The 23,469-nt window shown below is 49.1% G+C and overlaps 1 protein-coding gene across 1 annotated transcript; it reads right to left on the reverse strand.

Moving 5' to 3' along the window:
• Nucleotides 1-147: 147 nt before the first annotated feature.
• On the reverse strand, nt 148-17,760 carry LOC142428566 (unconventional myosin-XVIIIb-like). The gene is made up of 5 exons (XM_075533418.1): nt 17,733-17,760; nt 16,489-16,623; nt 10,976-11,040; nt 9,947-10,108; nt 148-1,479 (listed from the first exon to the last, which is right to left on the reverse strand). The coding sequence occupies exons 1-5, from the start codon at nt 17,758-17,760 to the stop codon at nt 148-150; spliced, it is 1,722 nt and encodes a 573-aa protein (XP_075389533.1).
• Nucleotides 17,761-23,469: the final 5,709 nt, after the last annotated feature.

Below are 23,469 nucleotides of genomic sequence, written 5' to 3' on the forward strand. Positions count from 1 at the left end.
GGACCTTCGCCTACTCTTTGGAGAAACCCCACCTCAAGAACGGGAACAGTGGGTGCTTTAAGTCCCCTACTTATCCAGGGACCTGTTGTTCCCTGTTCTGGAACATCCCTCTCCAGCCCCAAGGTGGGCCCTTCCTGAGGCTCCATCTCAGATAGTCCCGGGGCTCTGCTCCTCCCACACCTGGGGCTGCAGCTCACTCACCTGATCTGAGTCACCGCCGTGGCCTCCTGTGTCCCCCTCCTGCAGGGCCGGCCTCTCCTGATTCTCCCGCGTCTGGGACTGATCCACCTGGGCCTCCGGACTAGACCCGAGTCCTTGCAGCTCCACCTCCAAGACCTTGGCCTTGGCATCTGCTCTTGGGTCCGGCCCCTCCCCCTTCTCCCCTCTGTTTGCTGGCAAGTCCTCCCTTCTGTCTGCCACTGTGGCCGCTGCCCTTGTACCCCCCTGCTCAGGGGCAGCACAGGCCATGTCTGACTTTCCCTGAGGGTCACCTACCTCCCCAGGCTGACTCTGAGGTTGTCCTACCTCCTTCACCTTAGTCTGAGCCTCACCCATCTTTTCTGTCACCATCAGGGGTTCCCCCTCACCCCCCAGAGTTTCCATCTTCTCTTTCTTGAGTTGGGGCTCACCTGCCTTCTCCCCCTTCCTCAGAAGTGCACCTTCATTGTCCTTCTTACTCTGTGGGTCATTCCACGTGGCCTTTCTGCCCAGGGAACCGCCCCATTTCCTCCCCTCACTGTGAGGCGCAGCTTGCTGGCCTGCACCCACTGAATTCTTTGAGGGACCACCATTCTCCATCTTGTTTGGGGGCGCTTCTGTATCCTTCTCTTCTGCCCCTGACTGTCCTCCCTCACCAGGCTCTGGGGCTGGGGGCTTGGGACCTTGGACCTCCTTCCCCTTGGCCTTACCCCCTTTAAGTCCTTTGGTCTGGGCATGGTCAGCTCCTGACCTCACTGAGCCCTCACCCAGCTGTTCTTTGGGCAAGGACACACCTCTGTGCACTGAGCCCCCATGGTTCCCTGCCAGGGTCTTCTCAGTCTTCAGAGCTGGCTTCTCTCTGCTGGCCTTGGGGCCCCTGGAATATCCTGGGGTTAATCCTTCCTTTCCACCACCAGGGTCTGTGGCTTGGGGCAAGGTCTTTGAGGTGGGGGTGTCCTGAGGGTGGGTCTTCTGCTCCACCTTGGCCAAGTCAGGGTCCAGCTTGGCTACCATCAAGAGTACGTCGCCCCTCCTCACACCCCTCTTCAAGGGCAGGGTTCTTTTGGTGGGGGTCTCACTGGGGCCAGACTCTTGGGGCTTCTCACCATTGATACTGGCCATCAGCAGGGGTCCCGGGCCACTGGCCCCCTGGCTCTCCTTACTGGGAATGTTGGAGTCCTCTAGAGAGCTTGGCTGGGTGACCTGGGGACCCTGTTGGCTTCCAGATTTGGTGATGCTGTTGGGCTTGCTGTTGTGTTGGCTGTTGGGAAGTTCTGTGGTCTAGGAGAAGAAGAGCATGATCATGTTTCACTGCTTGTTGACTTGACTGGGTCATCGTTCACTCGCTCAGGCATCCATCCAACCATCCATCATCCATCTATCCACCCACGCATACATCCATTCATCCAAATATCTTCAAACATTTCCAAGATGTTGCTAGTCAATGTGCCAGGCAGTGGCATCCCTGGATGATGCAAACAGTTAAGCACTAGACCACTAACCAAAGAAGCTGGCAATTCAATTCCATTCAGAGATGCTGCAGGAGAAATGTCTTTGTTTTGTTTTGTTTTTGTCATTGTTTTGTTGTACATTGCTGCTTGGTTTTGCTGTCTTGTTTTTGTGCATGTTATTATCTCTGCAGGTCTGTCTAAATAAGATAGGCTGGATGAACAATCTGGAGGAGTAAACAACGGGACTGACAGTTCCAGGGGAACATGGGAGGTGAGGAAGTGGGGGGAAAGGAAGTGGTGTTAACAAACCCAGGGACAAGGGAACAACAAGTGATCCAAATTGGTGGTGAGGAGGGTGTGGGAGGCCTAGTAGGCATGATCAAGGATAATGTAACCAAAAGGAATTGCTGAAACCCTGGTGGGGACTGAGCATTATAGTGGGACAGGAAGGAAGTCAAGGGAAATAGAGGAAAGAGCTGGGAGGCAAAGGGCATTTATAGAGGTCTAGATAAAGAAATGTATATATGCAAATATACTTATATATATGAGGATGGGAAATAGATCTATGTGCAAATATTTATAGGTTTAGAATTAAGGTAGTAGAAGGACATTTGGCCTCCACTCAAGTACTCCCACAATGCAAGAATACTTTCTTCTATTTTAATTGGTATTCTATGATGCTCACCTGCCTGACACAACTGCTGAAAACAAAGCAGGTGCATAAGCAAATGTAGTGAAGAAAGCTGATGGTGCCCGGCTATCAAAAGATCTGGTGTCTTAAAGGTTTGAAGGTAAACAAGCGGCCATCTAGCTCAGAAGCAACAAAACCCACATGGAAGAAGCACACCAGCCTGTGTGATCATGAGGTGTGTGATCATGAGGCATCATCAGAACAAAAAATCTTACCATAGTGAATGACGTGGGGAGAGCTGAGTGGAGACCCAAAACCCATTTGTAGACCACTGGAGATCCCCTTGCAGAGGGGTCTCGGGGAGGAGACGAACAAGACAGGGTGTGATGTAGCAATGATGAAAAATACAACTTTCCTCTAGTTCCTAAATGCTTCCTCCCTGCTCCCAGCCCTCTGCCCCCACCCCCACCCCCTATCATGATCCCAATTCTACCTTACAAATCTGGCTAGACCAGAGGATGGACACTGGTACAGATAGCAACCAGAAACACAGGGAATCCAGGGCGGATGATCCCTTCAGGACAAGTGGTGTGAGTGGTGATACTGGGAGGGTAAAGGGAGGGTAGGTTGGAAAGGGGGAACCGATTATAAGGATCTACATGTGACCTCCTCCTGGGGGATGGACAACAGAAAAGTGGGTGAAGGGAGACGTTGAACAGGGCAAAATATGACAAAATAATAATTTATAAATTATCAAGGGCTCATGAGGGAAGAAGAGGGTGGAGGAAGGGGTAAAAATGAGGATCTGATGCTAAGGGCTTAGGTGGAGAGCAAATGTTTTGAGAATGATGAGGGCAATGAATGTACATGTGCTTTACACAACTGATGTATGTATGGATTGTGATAAGAGTTGTATGAGCCCCCAATAAAACGATTGAAAACAAACAAAAAATGAATTCTAAGATGAAGGGAAGATTAAAAACAAAATCAACCGCTGAAACCCATTTGAAGCATAGTACCACTCTAATACATGCAAGGTCTCCATAAATCAGAATTCAACTGATAGCAGCTCATTTATAACTAGGAGCCCTGGTAACACGGTGGGCTACACCTTGGTCAACTGTTTGAAACCACCAGCTGTCCCACATGAGAAAGTTGAGGCTTTCTACTCCCATAAAGAAACACCACCTCAGAAACCCACAAGCGGTTAGTCCTTGGCCGGTAGGGTCACTATGAGTTGGCATCGAGTTGAAGGCAGTGAATTTGTATATTTTTGTTGGTGGTGGTGGTGTTTCTCTTACTTTTTTTACTGGTACCAGGCCACACTCTGGGCCTTAGCCCAGCACCTCCATGTCCGCATGCCAGAGTGGAAAGGCAGTGAATGGCAGGGGACTGGACAGCCCCAAGTCCCACTCCGGACTCTACCACTCACTCACTGTGTGGCCTTAGATAAGTTACCCCCCTTCTCTGAGCTTGCCTCCTCATTAGTAGAATGAGGATTTGAAAGGCCTACTTTGTAGGATGGTGAGACTTTGTCTTTGGACATGTTTTCAGGAGGGACCAGTCCCTGGACAAAGGCATCAACCTGGTACAGTAGAAGGTCAGCAAAAAAAAAAGATGACCCCTCAAGGAGATAGATCGACACCACAGCGGCCACGGTGGATTCAAACATTATCGTGATTGAGATGCTGGCGCAGAGGCAGGCAAGGTTTTGTTGCGTTGTAAAGAGGGGTCTGTCTGAGTCAGAGCTGACTCAACTCCAGTGTCAACTGCAGCAGCTTTGTAGGGTGGATGGAAGGCTTCATGATAACATTACATGGAGAGTGCAGGCGAGTGAGTGCTTCCAGGCCCTCATCAGCTTGTTGAAGCATCTCCCCTGCTGTCCCACCGGTTCCTAGGGCCTTGTTTTTGGCTAATACTTTCAGTGCAGCTTGCACTTCTTCAGCACCATTGGTTCTTGACCACGTGCTACCTCTTGAAATGGTAGAATGCCCACTCGTTCTTTCTGGGACAGTGACTGTGTGTTCTTTCCCTCTTCTTTTGATGCTTCGTGCGTCATTCACTATTTTACCCATGGAATCTTGCAATACTGCCACTTGAGCCTTGAATTTTTTTCTTGAGTTCTTTCGGTTTAAGATATTCTTAGTATGTTCTTCCCTTTTGGTTTTCTGACTCTAGGTCTTTGCACATTTTTTAGATTTTGCTTTATCTTCTTGAGCTGTCTTTTGACAGTTTCTGTTAAGCTATTTGACTTCATCATTTCTTCCACTTGCCCTAGCTACTCTACAATTGAAGCAGGCTGGCCACAGAGACTCCATTTGTCACATGCTTGCTTAAGTCCCTGATAAATGATAGATCAGTTTTTGCCTTTATAAACTCACTGAGATGTCTACTCAGGACTGTAGTCAAAAGAACTGCGTTTAGACTCTGGAAGTCCAGTGAGAACCGAATAAAGACTCTTATAAATTTTCAAGACATTGTCATGGCTGTTATTTATTTGAACCCACAACGCAATTACGAGCGAGTTTCAGAGTCTCTTCTGACACCCGTTTTGATCTTTTCTTTTTTTTCCTGTCTTTTCAAGGACCTCTTCCTTTCTTAATAAATTATGTTTTTGATGTCCTCCCACAGCTCACTGGGTCTTCTATCATTCTAGTTCAATGTATCAAATCTGTTCTTGGGGTGTTCTCGAAATTCAAGGGCGATAAACTCGAGGTTGTATTTTGGCTCTGCTAGGCTTGTTTTAATTTTCTTCAGCTTCAACCTAAACTTACATATGAGCAATTGGTGGTCAGCCCTTGGTCTCGTTTTAACTGCTGACATTGAATTTCTCCATCATCTCTTCCCACAGATGTAGTCAATTTGATTGTTGTGTATTCCATCTAGAGAAATTCACGTATGTAGTTGCCATTTGTATTGTTGAAAAAGTTATGAATAAGTCATTGACCTTGCAGAATTCGATCATGCAAGCAATCTCCAGCTTCATTTCTATCACCAAGACCATATCTCCCAATTTCAGTTCCTTCCTCCTTGTTTCCAACTTTTGCACTCCCATTGCCAATAATTATCAAGGCATCTTGATTGCATTTCTGGTCACTTTCAGAATGAAGATGTTAGTTTCATCACTTATTCGCTGCCGTCAAGTGAATGCCGACTCACAGCAATCTGACAAAACAGGGTAGAATTGCCCCTGTGAGTTTCCAAGACTGTAACTCTTTACAGGAGTAGAACACCCTGTCTTTCTCCTGGTGGTTTTTGAACCACTGACCTTGGCAGTGAGCCACCCAAAACGTGCCCAGGACATCACCAGGGTTCCTCTAAGACGTTGGTAGACTTCTTCAGTGTCTTCATCACTAGCTTTAGTAGCTGGTGCATAAATTTGAATAAGAGATGTGTTGATTGGATTTCCTTGAAGGTGGATAGCTATAATCCTATCACAGACAGCATTGTACTTCAGAGAATTCTTGAAGTGTCCTTTTGGATGATAAATGTAACCACCTTCCTTTTGATTGGATCATTCCCAGTAGAGTAAGCCATATGATTCTCTCATTCAAAATGGCCCAAACCAGTCCATTTCAGCCCATCAATACCTAGAATATCAACCTTTATGTCTTCCATTTAATTTTTGACAACTTCTCAGTTTCTTAGATTCATACTTCCTATTGTTAGTAGAATCTTGCTGCTGTTTCTTCTCATTTTGAATTGTTCCTCATCAGCAAATGAAGGCCCCAAATGCTTCACTCGCAAAAGGTTTACAATACCTCAACATGGTCCAATCTACTTTGAAAAATCATCCCTTCCTCAGTCATATTTTGGGTGCCTTCTGACCGGAAGGGCTCATCTTCTGGCACTATCTCTTGCAATGGTCTGCTTCTACTCATTGGGCATTCAGTATCTGACAGAGTTTCGGTGCTGTGCATAAGGTTTTCAGGGACTGCTTCCTCTGAAGAAGACAGCCTCCTCCTTCTTTGGAGTCTTTTGTTGGTCTGGAAGTTCTGCTGAAACCTGATCACTTTGGGTGACCCTGCTGGTATTTGAAACACAGTAACATAGCTTCCAGCATCACAGCAACACACAAGTCACCACACTATGATAAACTGATAATCAGAGGTCGGTATCCTTAAAAAAACAGGTCTCCATCAAACCAAAGTATAGAACAGAGTAGAACTTCCCCTGTGAGTTTCCAAGACTATAACTCTTTACAGAAGTAGAGCTTGTCAACTTTTTCCTGTTGAGTGACTTATATTTAACTACTGATCTTGCAGTTAGCAGCCCAGCCCGTAGCTCCTGAGCCACCAGTGCCCCTGGTTGTTGTTGTTGTTAGGTGCCAGTAAGTTAGTTCTGAGTCACAGGACACTAAGAACAACTGAACAAAACACCCCTGGTCCTGCACCATCCTCACAATTGTCGTCATGCTTCTCGTCATTGTCGTAGCCACTGTGTCAGTCCATTACTTGATCTGCGCCATCCCTTTGGGAGTTGGGGAATTTTTTTTCCTTTGTTTTTTAAGCACAGGTGCTTCGGCTCACTTCCCAGGGTGTTGGTTAGAAATAGCCTGGGTCGTGACCCCCCAGTGACGCCACACCCCTGGCTGAAGTCACTGCTTTCACCTCCATGGCAAGTGGCTCAGTCTCACCTTCTGGGTCCACGCAAGACATCGTCTTGGAAGGGGGTGATCTACTTGGCCCGTCTCACCGCCATCGACACCATCATGGCAGTGAAGTAGATCTTGTTTTTAAGCAACCATCGTGCAGGAGCCGAAACAATATCACCCAAACCAAGTCTATTGCCACCAAGTTTATTCTGACTCAGTGACCCTGTAGAACAGAGCAGAGCCACTTCCTAGGGTTGCCATGGCTGTCAGTCTTGACAGGAGCAGGCGACCCATTTTCCCCAGAGGAGTGGCAGGTGGACTTGAACTGTGGCCCTTGTGTTTAGCAGCTTCATACTTATCCCACTGGGTCACCAAACCCAAACTCACTGTCAAGGAGTCAATTCTGACTTAATGGCATTTTAGGTCAGAATGGACGAGCCCCTTAGGGTTTCTGAGGCTGTAAATCTTCACAGGAGAAGTCTGTGAAATCCTTTCTCTGTGTAGTGAATTTGAACTGACAACCCTATAGTCCACGGCCCAATGCTTAACTCCTGGTGCCACCAGGACTCCAAAATGAAAGCAGTGACAAGTCCATTCTGACACACAGCAACCCTGGAGGGCAGAGAAGTGCCCCCACCGGGTTTCTGAGGCTGTCGATCTTTACAGGAACAGGCAGCCTCGTTCGGTGGACTGACTGGTGGATTTGCATCACTGGCTAAATGCGCTCCGTAACCAACACCAGCCCCCTCTCAATTCTCCTCTGTTGGATTTTCAGTCGCCAGTGTCCTTTTCCCTCTGTGCCCATCTTAGCATATGGGAAAGGGAACACCTTCAGACTCACTCCAGCCAAGAGAGAGCTCAAAACATGCCCATTTCACAGATGAGCAAACTGACCAAGAGAGGGCCAGAGATTTGGCCTGGACCACACAGGCGGCAGGGCCAGAACTCGAACCCAGGCCACCTGACATGTGATCCATGCCCCTCTCTGCATCAGTGTTAGCCAGCCTCTCCCTGCCCCTTGCTGGCTGGGTGGCTCTAGGAAGAATCAGGCGCCTTTGCCTCATTCCCCTTTTCTGCAAAGTGGGGGTGAAACTTGAATGGCTCCTTCCAAGGATAGTATGAGATTCGTGCGGCCCAGCAATGCTGGGACAGGCAGGAAGGGTACTGGGCTATTTACTGATTGGGACAAGAAAGTTAAATGTGCCAGACCAGCCAGGGCTTGCTGTCCTAGAAGAGTGTGTCCTAAGCCACCGTGCCCCGGGCCCCACGGGACATCTTGGCCCACAGTCCAGCCACCTGTTGTGGTCAGAGGTTTGTCCCTCCCACATCGTGGCTGAGGCCCAGCAGTATCTGTTCCCATCTCCTACTCAGCTCTGCTTCTTCACTTGTGCACCCAGAGATCCTCCCAGCTTCTGTGCAGCTCTCCGCAGTTCGCTCACTCAGCCTACTGGCCCTTCCCCAAGCAGCTCTGGGGAGCGAGCAGAGCACATGCCCCCCTAGCCCTGGCCCTGGCCCTGCCTCAAGCTGGCAGTGCGACCTGGAGAAAGACGTGCCCTTTTTGGGTCTTGGTCTCCACCTCTGTGGTCTAAAGCCATCCACCCCATTGTAGGAGAGCAAATGAGCCTCTTTGTACAGCAAATCCCAAACCCCAAACCAAACCCGCTGCCAAGTGGCTTTCTGATTCACAGCAATGCGAGAACAAGATTTTGAGGCTGTCAGTCTTTACAGGAGCAGACAGCCTCGCTCTAGACCCTTGCAGGGACTGGTGGTGTCTAACGGCTGCCCTTGAAGTTTAGCAGTCCAAGGGATAACCCACGATGTCACCAGGACTCCCAGGCACAAACACCCGTAACATTTCAACACGATTAACAATAGCCTGGGGTATAGTGACTTATGCATTGTGCCTGACCACAAAGCCAGCCATTCAAAACCATCAGCAGCTCCACCAGAGAAAGAGGAAGCTTTAGCTCCAGTGAAGATTGACAGCCTCCGAAAGCTTCGGGGACAGTTCTACCTTGTCCTATAGGGTTGAAGATCGGTGGGTGTGTCTGAACAGCCAACCTTGAAGTTAGCAGCCCAAGCTTACCCCACCAAGGCCTGTTTTACCCCGAATCCTTAAGGGCGTTTAGAAAACACAAAGCAAATAAAAGGAGACCGAAGTTAGTACTGCAGAGCCAAGCATTAACCTTTGGTTACTGGATTAGAGGCATTTCAGGGTCCTGTGGGAGTAGCAAGGAGCCTGATAGTTGAGAGGGCTTGGGGTCTCAGCCATTTGTCCCTGTGTGAAAGGGTTTCAAGGTCTTAACAAGCCACAGAATTACTGAGTATCATTTTTCTGCAAAGAGTTAGCTCAACATTCCTCCTTAGCCAGTGTTTGGGTTCCCCTTTCTTCAATCCCACCCCTACCAAAACAAAACTTCCAGGGAGTCAATTCCAACTCCTAGTGACCTCATAGGACAGAGTAGAACTATGCCATAAGGCTTCTGAGGCTATAGCGCTTTATGGAAGCTGGTGGTCTCATCTCTCTCCTGCAGAGCAACTGGTAGGTTTGAACCACTGACCTTCCAGTTAGCAGTCCAATGCTTAACCCAAGGCCCCATCATGGCTTACCCCTTTCTTCAACAGTAGGACAAAGTTGTCCCCCACCAAGAAACCATCCTCTAGAACTACTCATTCTTCCCACAGACATTGGCTGCACACCCCCTGGGGTTTAGTCACATGTTAGCAGCATGGCCCAAGACATAGATTTGAATGAGAGTGGCAGGGCCCCCTCCTCAGGAATGCCTAGTCTAATGAGTCATGTGATCACATCATGACTGTACAGACTACCATTCAGGCAGTCATAGTGGGCGCAATGGGAATCAACGGAAGAAAGGCAGTGAGAGGACTTTCCCTGAATGTGCCTTGTGAGTTGGGTTTTGAAGGGTCCCTAGGAGCTCAATAAACCAAGTCCGAGGGAGGCCCTTTCCTCAAAGCACAGAGAACTGAGACAGAGGCAGGAAGGCCGGAGAGCTCCTACAAGGAGTGGGACTCGCAGGTCAGACCAAATCCCTTCCCCATGGGGCCACTTACCTCTTGAGCCGGCAGTGGGCTGAGAGCTGCCTGCTTCTTCCGTCGGCTTTCTTTGGACTCCTTCTCAGTCTCCCGGACCAGTTGCCGAATGAAGCCCCCTGGGATGACAGAGAACAGAGGGGGTGGGGAGGAGGGCGGGGGGCTCTTGTCCTCTTCCCGAATCTGTTTTGCAAAGGGGAGGGAGGAGAAGACTCAGTGAGTAAACCAGTGAGGATGAGTCACCCTTCAAAGAGCTGGGGACAGCTTGGCAGGGGGCTGGGGAGAGCACCAGTGACCAAGCCCAGAGATGAGAGGGTCAGGGCAGGGCAGACTCAGGAGGCCTCCAGCAGCCCAGTGGACACCAAACAGCAGCAGACATGTGAACAGCGAGCTATGCCTGTCAGGTGTTTAGACCTGGATCCGGGTCAAAGACACTCTTTGGCCTGGGCAGACTCACCTTGGGGAGGATCTGCCCCAGCAGAGGGGGTCTTCCAGTTCCCAGGTTGGAATGAACCCCAGGGGCATATCCACACACAGAGCCCACACCTCATCCCCTCTCTCAAGTGCCAGCCTCCATCTGTTACATCCTCAAAATCACAGGACATGAGTTACTAGCCAGAGTAGATCTGTGCTCCAAAGGACCTGCAAGGAATGTACACCACCAGATCCTACTTGCGAAGCCCCTCCAGGTGTACTTGAACCACAAACCTTGCGGTGAGCAGTTGAGGGCTTCCCTGTTGGCACTTGCCAGGGTCCTCAGTGTCAGAATCGATTCAATAACCACTTGGGGGTTTGTCTTGTTTCTAAATTCTTTTTAGTGTAACTGGACTTAAGCACTCAATCACTAGCTAAAAGGTTGTTAGTTCAAACCCATCCACAGGCACCTCTGACGACCAAGCCTAAAACCCACCACTGTGGGGTTGATTGTAAATGGTCGGCAAGGCATGACTGCCTGCCCCGCCCCCCAAGGGTTCCCAGGATGTCGCTCTATGTGCAAGCAGACAGCTTCATCTTCCTTCGGCAGAGCAGCTGGTGGGTTCCAGCCGCAACCTCGCAGTTCTGGGCCCAACACTTCGCCCACTGCGTCACCAGGTTCCTTTCCTTGGAAGACAGGCCTGGTAATTGGGGGACAAAATGTGGCCTGGTGAGCACCAAGGAGCGCTTGGACTCTGTATCTCTGGGGTCCCCACAAGTCCTCTTCCATGGCAACCAGCCATCAAAGTGCTGATACAGTCAAAGAAATCATGGCAGCTGGTGGTTAGTCATCACTTACTAGGGGCCAGGCACCTGCTCCCCAAACTCCAAAACCAAGCTCATGTCAACCCTACAGGACATGCCCTGGGGGCTCCAAGACTGTGACTCTGCAGGAGGACAAAGCTTTGTCTGTCTTACTCCGAGCAGCTGACGGTTTTGAATTGCTGACTCTATGGTAAGCAGCAAAAGGGAAAAGTTGGCAGCCCTGTGACCCAGCCCACTCAACTGAACTAGTATTCCATATGTAGGATCTTGATGGCCTCTCATCGGGAGCTGGGCAGAAGCACACTGCCCAACATAGGACCTCAAACAGTGGTACTGAGTCCTGGAATTTGTGTCCAGAAACATAACCCAGGCCAAGGTTTATTGGACTTAGCTGGTGCTCAGGACCCTTCAGTTGCCACAGAGACCCAGGTGGGAGTGGTGGGGGTGAGACTGGGGGCTGGGCTATGGGACCAGCAGAGTCTGGTGGGCTGTCTTTGTTAACCAACATCATTACAACTCCCCATGAAAACAACACCACTAATGGCAGAGGAGCCATGAGAGGAATGAAGACCACCTCTTTTCTGTGTCTTCTGTGGATGGCTGGCAGACTTGGTCTGTGTAGCCCAGCAGATAACAGGGGCATCCAAAGGAGACAGAGGAGTCCATGGAATAAGACAGGCCCATGCCAACATCTGCCCAGGGACAAAGAAGCATGGGAGTACTCTAGTCCAGGCTCCCAGGCTACACCTCAAATCTTCCTCCCCAGAAGTCCCTGGGTGGTACAAACAGTGAATACCCTCAGCTGCTAACCCAAAGGCTGAAGAGTCCACCTTAGAGGCATCTCAGAAGCTAGGGGACCTTCTGAGGATCTTCTCTTGGCCATTGCAAGCCCCATGGAGCACACACCCTTCTGACATGCCTGGGACTGCCCTGCTTTGCAGTCCACCCAAGGAAAAGCGGTCTCTCCTTCCCAGTATGGACAGAGACCCACTTCGTGGGTGAGTGTGAGTCTGAGAATGCCCTCTACAGGTGACAACCAAGCGATGCCCAATCCTATTCTCAGATCCATTTGGAAGGTTGGGGAGAAGGGACAAACTTCCAGTACACTCCAATGTGTCTTGTCACACATAGGCTGATGAGATGAGGGCTGGAGGAGACTATAGGCATCACAGAAAGGCAGCAGCCCATCATGGTCACTGGTATGAAATATAAGGGGCCTTCAAAATGTTGGTGGAAAAATGAAAGGCATTTTGTCCAGGGACTTCTTGAAGCTCCCTTACAGGCAAAGGAGAATAATCTTGACTGGGGAGATCTGTCCCATGGAGACAGAAGGTAGGTGATAAACTTGGTGGCCAAAGTGCCACCTCTAGCCCCCGTCCTCCTCTCATGCAAACAGACTACCTTCATGTCCAGACCCGTGACCAAGGCCAGGGAGGAACATAGGCTACCCACAGAGGAGGCACGAGCGTGGTTGATCAGGATGGGACATGGGAGTGGACACGCTACAGGGCTGCTCAAGATGGCCTCCCTGCCCCAAGGGGCCACTCAGCTATGCTTGTCCTCCAAGGGTCCTCTGACTGCCACCCCAGCCCTGACCATGACTTTCCTTCTGCTCCCAAAGGGCGAGGCGTGATGAGATGGCCATGATGAGGCAGGTCCAGGCTGTGAGCTGATGAGATGAGCTGATGAGCTGATGAGCTGATGAGATGAGAGAAAGCAGTCCCTGGCACACAGCACAGGATGAGGTTCTACAAACACAAGACGGATACATAAGACACACACTCACAACCAAACTCCCTGACATCGAGTTTATTCTGACTCACGGTGACCCTACAGGACAAGGCAACACTTTCCCTCATGAGTTTCTGAGCTTATAACTATTCATCGTAGTAGAAAGCCCCATCTTTCTCCCGTCCATAGGACATGGTGAGAGAAAAGAGAGGGACACCATTAGCTCACACGCACAGCTCACGTGCACAGCCCCATACATTCACCCAACCTCGTAGAGTAGGACGGTCCTCCATCTCCAGCCATCTCCTCCTGCTCAGTGGAATCGTCAGTAGGGAGGGCTCTCGTCATGGAGGACAGAATGTACTGACATCCTTGGCCTTTTGGTCTCACGCCTTTTCTTGAATGTTCCATTGAAATTATATGAAGCAGTGGGGAAGGGGCTGTGGTCAAGGAGTTCATGGAAAAATGGAATAGAAAGATCATAGACTGTCTCCGTGGACTTTTAGAAGACCCCTCTACATACCATTGAAAGTACTATGGAGTGCAAAAAAGTAACATCCCCAAACCAAGAAAGGAACCTGTCATTGAGTCGCTGCCAACTCATGGCGCCCTTATAGAACAGGGTAGAACTGCCCCTGTGAGTTCCTGAGCTGTTAAGTCATTAAGAGAGTAGAAAGTCCCATCTTTTGCCTGTGGACTATTGTAAGAACAAACAAGTCTCTCTTAGAAGATGTACAACCAGAATGTTCCTTAGAGGCAGGAATGGTAAGACATACTTAAGACATGTGGTCAAGAGAGACCAGTCCCTGGAGAAGGACATCATGCTTGGTACAGAAGGTCAGAATTGACTTGACAGTGGTGAGTTTGGTTTGGTTTGGTTTTTGTTCATCTCTGCTCTCTAGTCTGGCTGTGCAGATTACGTGGGGGCAAGGAACCACAGCCCCTAATTTCTCCTAAGGTTTTGAGGGAGACATCTTATTATTGAGAGCCTTAAATAAGCCTCAAGCTCAGCAGTTCAAAGCTGCCTGCTGTTTCACAGGAGAAAAATGAGGCTTTCTACTCCCCTAAAGAGTTAGTCTCGGAAACCCACAGGGGCAGCTCTAGTATGCCCGGTAGGATGGCTTTGAGTCAGCCTCGACTGGATGGCACTGAGTTTAAAGACATTCCCAGAATAAGACTTAGGTAAAGACCATTGATGGATGCCGTATTGAACCAGAAAATATGGCCGCTGAGTGACTGCAGCGTCACAAGAAGCAGGCACAGCCTTAGAGAAGGTGGAGTTCATGATTGAAAGGGCAATTTGACCCCAACAGTTTTCCTGAGGTGTACTGTGGCTGCCATAGGGCCACCCATTTGTGACATTCTGGAGCTGTCATTATGATAGAATGTCCCATCCTCCAGCCACTTGAACACCTCACCCCCCGGGGGAATCACAGGTTACCTCGCATTAGTCCTTTCTCAGACACTCTCACACAAATGGGGTGGTGTCATACTGTAGTCTCTGACATCTGGCTTTTTTCACTCAATGTCATGTCCAGGCTTATGGCCCAGCATGGACTGGCAACATTAACCCCTGCTTTACTGATGAATAATATTCTATGCTACATATATACCACATTATATGTATCTATTCAGTCACTATGGCAGACGCTGGGCTGCTAACTTCCAGGTCAGTGGTTTGAACCCAGCAGCTGTTCCACAGGAGAGAAAGGAGGTGGTCTGCTCCCTTAAAGACTGACAGCCTCAGAAACCCACAGAGGCAATTCTACTCTGTCCTACACTGTCGCTGTGAGTCAGAATTGGCCGGAGGGCAGTATGGGGTGTTATTTCTATTTGGGAACATTCTCCTGCGAGTTACTGTTGAATGTATGTTTCCATTTCTCTTTAAGTAAACTCCTGGAAGTGGAACGGCTGGGTCATATTTGGATGTTAGTGTATCGATTGAAGAAACTGCTAGACTGTTTTCCAAGGGGTTGCCCCATGCTCCCTGCTCACTTGACATGTTTGTTTGTTAAGCAAATTAAAATGTAGACCATTAATTATAGTAAGAGATGACAAAATCTTTATAGGATGATTGATCGTGCTAGGGACATTTTAACAGTTCGTTAACATACAATTCACATATCGTATGGTTCAATAGTTCAGTCGCAATCATAAGAGTCATGCAACCACCACCGCTATCAATTCCAGGACATTTCTTCTTTCTTGTACTCACTGTTGTTAGCTCCCAATTTTCCACCAACCTCCCCCTGCCCTGACTCTATGAAACTATTATTCTGGTTGCTGTCTCTATAAATTTACCTATCCTGGGTTTCAAACACAGGAAAACATACAAAAAACAAACAAACACAGTCCAACAAGAATGACAATGAAACAGAGAAAAAGCTAAATTAAAAAAAAAAAAAGAAAAGCGAGAACTATTAAAAACTGGAACAAATATACATTGGCTCAAAAGGGAGATCAAATGACCGGTGTCACATTTTCATCTAACCACCCTGCAAAGTAATCTTTCGGACAGCCAGGCCCTTTTCCTCCTTGGTTTAAAGTCTGAGGGCATTCACTGGAGGCTTAGCATTCACATGGGGGATCCTAGGATTCACATGGGGGATCACAGAGATGCTGGGTTTGCACTGTTACTTACCCACAGCCTTCTACAAACGGGGTGTACCGAATTTAAGCTCTGATGCTGGTCCCTCCTCTGGATCTGGGTCTTGTTATTTACAATCCTTGTATCACACAGGCTGGTGTGCTTCTTCCATGTGCACTTAGCTTATGCTTCACTTTAGATGGTTGTTTGTTTTAAGACAAGCCTTTAAGACCCCAGACACTCTTCTTTCTGATACTACAATCTTGCTATAGTTTCGGCAACTTTTAAGGGGACCTCACTTCTACCTGGGCAACCACTCTCTTCACCTCTTTCCCACTCTGTGTTCAGCGATACCATAATAAGAAGTTGAAAATGGTCCTGAATCAGGGTCACGAAAATTGGCAAGTACTGTACATCAGAGCTTTTATTTAGGAATCCCCAGTGTAGCACAGATGGTCAACTGCACTTGGCTGCTAACTAAAATATGAGAGATTCAAGTCCCATCAGAGGTGCCTGGGAAGAAAGGTCTGGTGATCACCAGAAACATCAGCCCCAATCATTCTTCCCAGGCCCATGCGGAGCCGACTCCTTGGCTGTGGGCTGGGTTGGGTTGGAGTTGCTCAGGGCAGCTGATTATTAAACACTGACCCATCCATCACTGGCCAAAATCTCAGCATCCTACGAGGGCTCACACGGATGGAACCTCGGTCCAAAGGAATATTTAATCCACAAAGCGACCCTGGATACAAGTCCAAGGGCAGATGGTCACGTCTCTGTCTTAGGAGAAAGTTCTAGGAGAGTCCCAGGAAGCTGAGTGGGAGTCTCTGGGGAGGAGGTTTGGAGGACAGAGACCTTCTTCCCTGCTAGTGTCCCCCTAAGATAGTGAGAGGACCCTAGGTGACTCCCAGTCAGGTCTCCCTTGCCTGCAAGTACGGGGAGCAGCAGCCAGGTTATGAATAGACCTGATGTACACAGCTGCCCCAGCCATTGGCCCCTTCCCCCTCACCCCAGCCATCCAGACTCAGGCAGGCCAGCTCCAAGGCTGCCACCCTAGAACCAGCCTCGGCTTCTCGGTCCAGGGAGACCCCTGGCTCTCGCCCAGTGCTCTCTGGGGGTGGGGGTGAGGGTATGGCATCAGGACCTGGGGGGAAGTAGAGGGTGCTCAGTGAAGGGCCTTACCTGGCCTGGTGCTGCCCCTCACAGGCTCTAGGTCAGCCCCACTAACCCAGGGCCAGGAGCCCATCCTGCTGGCATGGCTCGGTCCAGCCTTAATTTAGGCAAGTGTTCTGATGCCCGAGGCTCACACCTGCCTTGTCAGCTGCTGATTTAAGCCCCTCAGGAGGCCCCGGACATTCCGAATTCATGGTGCAGAGTCGTGGGACTTGCTTCCCAACAAGGGAGCTGAGGAACAGAAGGCAACCCCCAAAGTCCAGGCTGGCTTGAAACAGACACATGGCGGGTGTGGGGGTCATGGGCCCCCACCCCCACTGCCCAGTTCCAGGTGCCTTCTCCAGAAAAACCACACAGCTGTCCCTTTTTGTATCCAACTCACAGACACCATTTCTCCTGACTGCTGGGCCACTTCTCGAGGGTGCCAGGCTACTGACCCCTGCCCCTCACCCATCCTCTGCTCTGACCACTGGGCCAAGCTTACACCTTTGAGCGCGCCAGAATGCTCTTGCCACAGCTTGGTTGCTGGGTGGGATGGCACCCAGCTAGCTGCCAAGCTCCCTAGTGACAGACAGAGGGCTGGCAGCCACCAAGAGAGACTCAGCTGGCCACTCACCTGTCCTGAGGGTGACAAAAGTGGCCAGGGCACAACCAGGCAAGCAAATCGTTGGAAGAGGCGACTACACCTTTTCCTCCCTTGACTCATCTGTGCCTCCATACCCATACCCACCCCTGCACCCTGCTTTGTGCCTGTGGGTGCTAACTGGGTAACTTTGACCTATGGCTCCCAGACTCATGCCACCTCCTGGGTGGGTCCAGCTAATGACACTCACCTATGAGCAGGTGATCAGGTAATGGGGACAGATGCAGACAGGCTGTCTATGTACCCAGCTCTCTCTGTGGGTTTTCCCTAGCTGCCTGCTTCCCACATATATAAGCCCTCCCACCCAGACAGCTGACTCCTTCCACCAAGGCAGTCAGCGCCTCCCACTCAGATGACTCCTCCCACTCAGACAGATCCCTTTTTAGGCCACAGTCCCCTCCCCTGCCACTTCCAGCAGAGAAGAAGGTGAGGCCCACTTCTGCTAGCCTGAAGGTGCTGCGCCATCTCGCCTATCCTCTATGGAAGAGAAACAGAACAAAGCCCATTGCTGTTGAGTCGGTGGTAACTCATGGTGACCCGTGTGGTACAGGATAGTACTGTGCCCCATGGGGCGTTCTCAGCTGCCATGTTCATGGAAGCAGATTCCCAGGCCTTTCCTCTGTGGCTTTGCTGAGTGGGGTTGAACCCGAGCTTTTCATTTGTCCAAAAAGCAAAATTTAAAAAAAAAAGTTGATTCTGACTCATAGCAACCCTACAGGACAGAATAGATCTGCCCCCAAGGGTTTTTGAGGGTCAGTCTTTATGGGAACAGACTGCTTCACCTTTTGCCCTCAGAGCGGCTGGTGGGTTTGAACTGCCAACCTTTCCATTAAAAGCTGAGCATGTCACCACTGCCCCTCCAGGGCTCCTTTTGCTATTGAGTCAATTGCAATGCCTTACAACCCTATAGGATAGAACTGCCCCTGTGAGTTTCTGGGGCTGTAAATCTTTACCGGAGCAGACAGCCTCATGCTTCTCCAGTAGAAAGGCTAGTGGGTGGGTGTGAATTTAGGATCTTGCAGTTAGTTGCCCGACTCGGCCACCAGGGCATCTTGAAGCAGTCAAGTACAAATCATGTGTGCCACCAACAGACCGTTCTCTTCATGTAGGGCTGTTCTCTGTAAGGGGCTGTCACCAACCTTCACAGCTTTGCAGACCACATGGCTCCATAGCTCAACAACCCCCATTGTGCCTGCTCCAGTTCAACCTCATTTCTTCAAAGCCGGCCGAGAGCTAGTGTGCTGACTTCTTCCTGCAGTGGGGATGCTGTTGTTAAGTGCCAGGCATCATCTCTGGATCACAGCGATCCCAGTTCAACCGAACCAAACACTGTGCAGTCCTGCACCATCCTCACCATCATTGTGTTTGAGACCCTGGTACAGCCCCTGGGTCCATCCATCTCCCTGAAGGTCTTCCTCTTTTTTGGCCGACCCACAGCTTTACCAAGCACGATGGCCTTCTCTATGTAAGAGGAAGAATCGCCACCCTTGCCTCGAAGAGCATTCTGGTTGTACTTTTCTTCAGACAGATGAGTTCCTTCTTCCGCCAGTTCATAGTGATTTTGATATTCTTTGCCAGCACATTGATTCCACGGTATCAACTCGTCTCTGGTCTTCCTTACATTAAGTCGAGCCTTTACAGATGCAAACTATCCATGAGTAAATGACCGCAGGCAGAGTTTCAGGCCAGATTCAGAAGAGGGTATCTCTTCTGGATAGGATATCATTGCTGATGTCCGATGGGTCTTGTCTCAAAGCAAAGAATACAAGAAATCTGTTGACTTGTTTCATTGACCATGCCAAGGCCTTTGACTGCATGGATCAAAACAAACTACGGAGAACCTGAGAAGAATGGGAATATTCCAGAACACTTCACCGTGCTCGTGGAGCTTGTACACGGATCAAGCAGACGCATAATCCGAACAAGGGAACATGGCCTGATTTAAAAGCAAGCAAGGTGTGTGTCAGGATTGGATCCTCCGACCATACTTATTCCACCTGTCTGCGGAGAAAATCACCAGAGAAGCTGGATCCTCTGATGAATAGTGCCGCATCGGGATTGGAGGAAGGTTGATTAACCACCTGCGATCTGCAGATGATGTAATCTTGTTTGCTGAAAGTGAGAAAGACTTGAAGTGCTTGCTGCTGAGGATCCAGGCTTGGAGCCTTCCACATGGATGATCACTCAATGTAAGGAAGACCAAGATCCTCCCAACGGGACCCACAGTAGCATCATGATACATAGAGACGAGGTTGAGGTTGTCAAGGGTTTCATCTTGCTTGGATCCACAATCGATGCTCATAGAAGCAGCAGTCAAGAGATCAAAAGACACACTGCACTAGGGAAACCAGCTGTGCCAGATCTCTTCAGAGTATTGAAGAGTACAAACGTTACTTTGAGAACTACGGTACGCCTGACCCAAGTCACGGTATTTGCAATTCCCTCAGAGGTATGTGAAAGTTGGACGTTGAATAAAGAAAACCAAAGAACGATGGATGCATTTGAATCATGGTGCTGGCAAAGTATACTGACAGAACCCTGAACGGCTAACAGGACAAACCAATCTGTTTCGGAAGAAGTACTTCTCAGAGGGCAAGATAACAAGACTTCGCCTAACACACTTTGCACATGTCATCAGGCCCTCTACAAGGACACCCTGCTTTGTAAAGTAGAGGGCAGTGAAAACGAGGGAGGCCCTGGACAAAATGGACTGCCACAGTGGCTGCAAGCATGATCATTGCGAGGACGGCACATGGCTGTTGAGGGGTTGCATTTCATTGTACACGAGGTCGCTGTGAGCAGGAACTGATTCAACAACTACAACTACCTGTAACCTCTAGCCCCGTTGAGTAGACCCTGACAAGGAGTTTTGGCTTTCCCCAGGTTCCTGATCCACCTTTTCCCTTTCTCCCTCCACCTGCCCTAGACTCATAATCAAGTCCTACCACTGCTAATTGCTATGTGATTCAACAGACTGCCTCCATTCCCTTAACCCTGCACATACCTTTGGGAAGAAAGCATTCCTTCATTCACACCACTCATTGCCATCCAGTTGATCATACTCCTCTTGTGGGTGAGAGTACAGCTGTGTTCCACAGCATTTTCCAGGGCTGTGTCTGCTTTGTTTTGGAATTTGATTGTCAAGTCTTTCTTCTGAGGTGCTGCTGAGTGGACTTGAACCCCTCACCTTTCAGTTGATACCCCTCAATTCATGTATCAACTTTTTAGAGAGGTACTAGGTGCTTGAAGTATTAAACAGGAAGGTCTCTGAGTCTTTATCTGAGCTCAGTGGGGAGGAGGGCTGGGGTTGATTATGCCTGTCCAAGGCAGGAAATAATGAAATTATGTACAAATGCCATCTAACAACTGTGAGTTTGGGACAAGACCAGGCAGTGTTCCTTTCTCTTGTACATAAGGTCGCTATGAGTCAGAGCTGACTCATTGGCACTTGACAAGAGCGACAGAGTCCTATTGTGGCAGAAAGATGAAGCAGTCCATAAAAATTTGCCGCCTTAAGTAGGAGTTCTACTCTGTCCTAAAGGGTCTTTTTTTTTGGGGGGGGGGTGGTGAGAACAGACTTGATAGCGCCTAATAACAAGTTAAAGGAATAAGATTACCTTTATGATTTATATATAGTCCAGCCAAGCTCACCCAGACAGGGTTGGATGGCCAGAGACCCAGGGCATATCAAATAGAGTTGGTATGCCTGCTATGCTAATTCTTTCTAAGGCATCTAATCAGATGAAGATTCAGGTCCCACCCACAGTCATGTACATTATTCAGAAAGATGAGCTAGACTAGAGGAAGAAACAAGAAACCAGCGCAAGAAGGTTACGGGGGGTGGGGGTGGGGGTGGAGTGTGTGTGTGTGTGTGTGTGTGTGTGTGTGTGTGTCAGGGGAGGGGCAGGAACTCACTGCAGGGACGAGACAGAGACAGAGAAGATTGAGCAAACAGTGATAGCAGGAGTGGAGAGAGCTGGGATGGGCTTCAGAGCATCACAGAACCACAGGCAGTGGAAGCAGAGCCACGTCTTTGTCCCAAGAAGACACTGAGCCAAAAGAAGACGACCCACTGTCATTGAATGGATTCAATTATGACTCATAGTGATCCTCATAGGGTTGCTGAGCTTGTAAATTTTTCTAAGTGCAAACAGGCCTATCTTTCTCCCAGGGAGCAGCTAGTAGGTTTGAACCACCAACCACGTGGTTAGCAGCCCAATGCTTAGCCCATAGTGATATAGGTGGTTTCAAACTGCTTCCGAGTGCTTAACAGTTGCACCACCAGTGTTCCTTCCACACAGGTCTAAGGGTTACCACAGCAGACAATACAGAACACTCCAATCATGGCAAAGTTCTACAAGACCATGCTGGCCTAGAACCCAAGGATCCCTGGTGGCACAGTGGGTTATGCATTGTAGTACTAACCACAAGGTAAATAGTTCAGACCAACTAGCCACTCCATGGGAGAACAATGAGGCTTTTGGATTCAATAAAGATGGACAGCTTTGGAAACCCATCTGTGCAGTTCTACTGTGTCCTATACAGTCCCTCTGGGTTGGAATGCATTCAATGGCAGTGAGGTTGGTTGGGGTGTGGGGCTAAAACAGTGGGTGTCAGCTGGAGTGATTTTGTCCCAAAGGGAGATTTTGTGACATCTAGTGACATTTTTGCTCACATAGGTGTGCAGATGTTTTGGGTAGCTAGTGGGCAGTGGCCAGGGATTCTGCTCAATATCTTACAATGAACAGAACAAGCTCCCACACAAAGCATGATTTGGCTCAAAATATCAACCTATCGTTCTGAGGTTGAAAAACTCTAATATGGAAGAATCATGGCACATTGAGAGGAGAATTAAGGGAGAAGTAGGATGTAATGGGTAAAGGTGTGTGTCAACCTGGCTGAGCCAGAATTCTCAGTGGTTTGACAGATGAAAGAGAGCTTCCTTGGGGGTATGACTTGCTTTCCATACATGTGGACACTGGAAAAGCTTGTTTGGTTTTTGCCAAATGTGGATCCTGTATCTGACTTGTAATCTCACTTCAGGTTCTTTGGACTTGAGCCAGCAGCCTGCAGCATTTCCTGCCAATCCTGGGAGCCATCGGCAACCTGCCATCTTACCTACTGACCTTGAATTTATTCCCTTTTGCTGTCAGCAGCCTGTCATCTGACCGGCCAATCTTGGTTTAATCCGCTCCTGCAGTTGCAAGGGTCAGGAGAAGCCTCCAGCCTGACATCTGACCCATGGGCTTGGAACTTGCCCACCTCCACAACTGTGTGGCGTTTATTTCCTTGAAAAAAAGCTCTGTGTATATATACATTTATAAGCTTCTCTCATTTTGCTTCTCCAGAGATCCTAGCCTATGACAGAGGGAGAAGTGAACTTTTCTTAGAAAAATAAATAGATGTTACATAGAAAATAACAACCACAGCCAACCAGTTGCTGTCCAGTCAATTCCAACCCATGGCTGGCCCTATGTGTGCCAGAGCAGAATCGTGATTGTCCATAGGATTGTCTGTGGCTTTTTGTTAGCTTTGGAGGGGGGGTTGGTTTTATTTTTAAGAAATTGCCAGGCCTTTCTTCTGAGGCTTCTCTGTGGACTACAACTGCCAACCCTTGATGTGGAAAGAAATGAGAAAACGAGTGAACTCTGTGACCAAAGAGGATGCAGAGGCATGGTTCTCAGCTCTACCATGACTCACTCGCTGCGTGGCACAGGGCGAGTCGCTAAGCCTATTTGGGGGATCCAGGGAATAAACGATAGTCAACGGGCCTACACTGACCCACTGAGATGGGGCCATATAAGCCACATCTTAACAAACCACATTGTTTACAGCTGTTGGGTCACTGGTGGAGGTGGTGTCAGCTGTGGGTCTGACTAGTGAAGTCAGACTTAAGGACATTCCATGTGGAACTAACTGCTCCCAGCGTTTTCCAGACAGGTTAAATGCAAATCATTCGGCCTGTTTTCAGAGGCACCACCTGGAAGGTAAAAGCCACCGCCTTTCAGAAAGTAGTCGGTCAAGGACCTCTGTGTTGTTTATTGCTGTGGTGGGGCTGCTGCTTTGATTATAACCCCTATCAACTCTGTATATCAGTGCAGGGCTTTCCCAAGCATTTTTTTTGGCTGTGTGCTTGTTCTGTTTGATTTTAACTTTTTAGTTCAAACTGGGTGA

The sequence above is a fragment of the Tenrec ecaudatus genome, chromosome 16 (genome assembly GCF_050624435.1).
Source record: "Tenrec ecaudatus isolate mTenEca1 chromosome 16, mTenEca1.hap1, whole genome shotgun sequence".
Classification (NCBI taxonomy): Eukaryota; Metazoa; Chordata; class Mammalia; order Afrosoricida; family Tenrecidae; genus Tenrec; species Tenrec ecaudatus.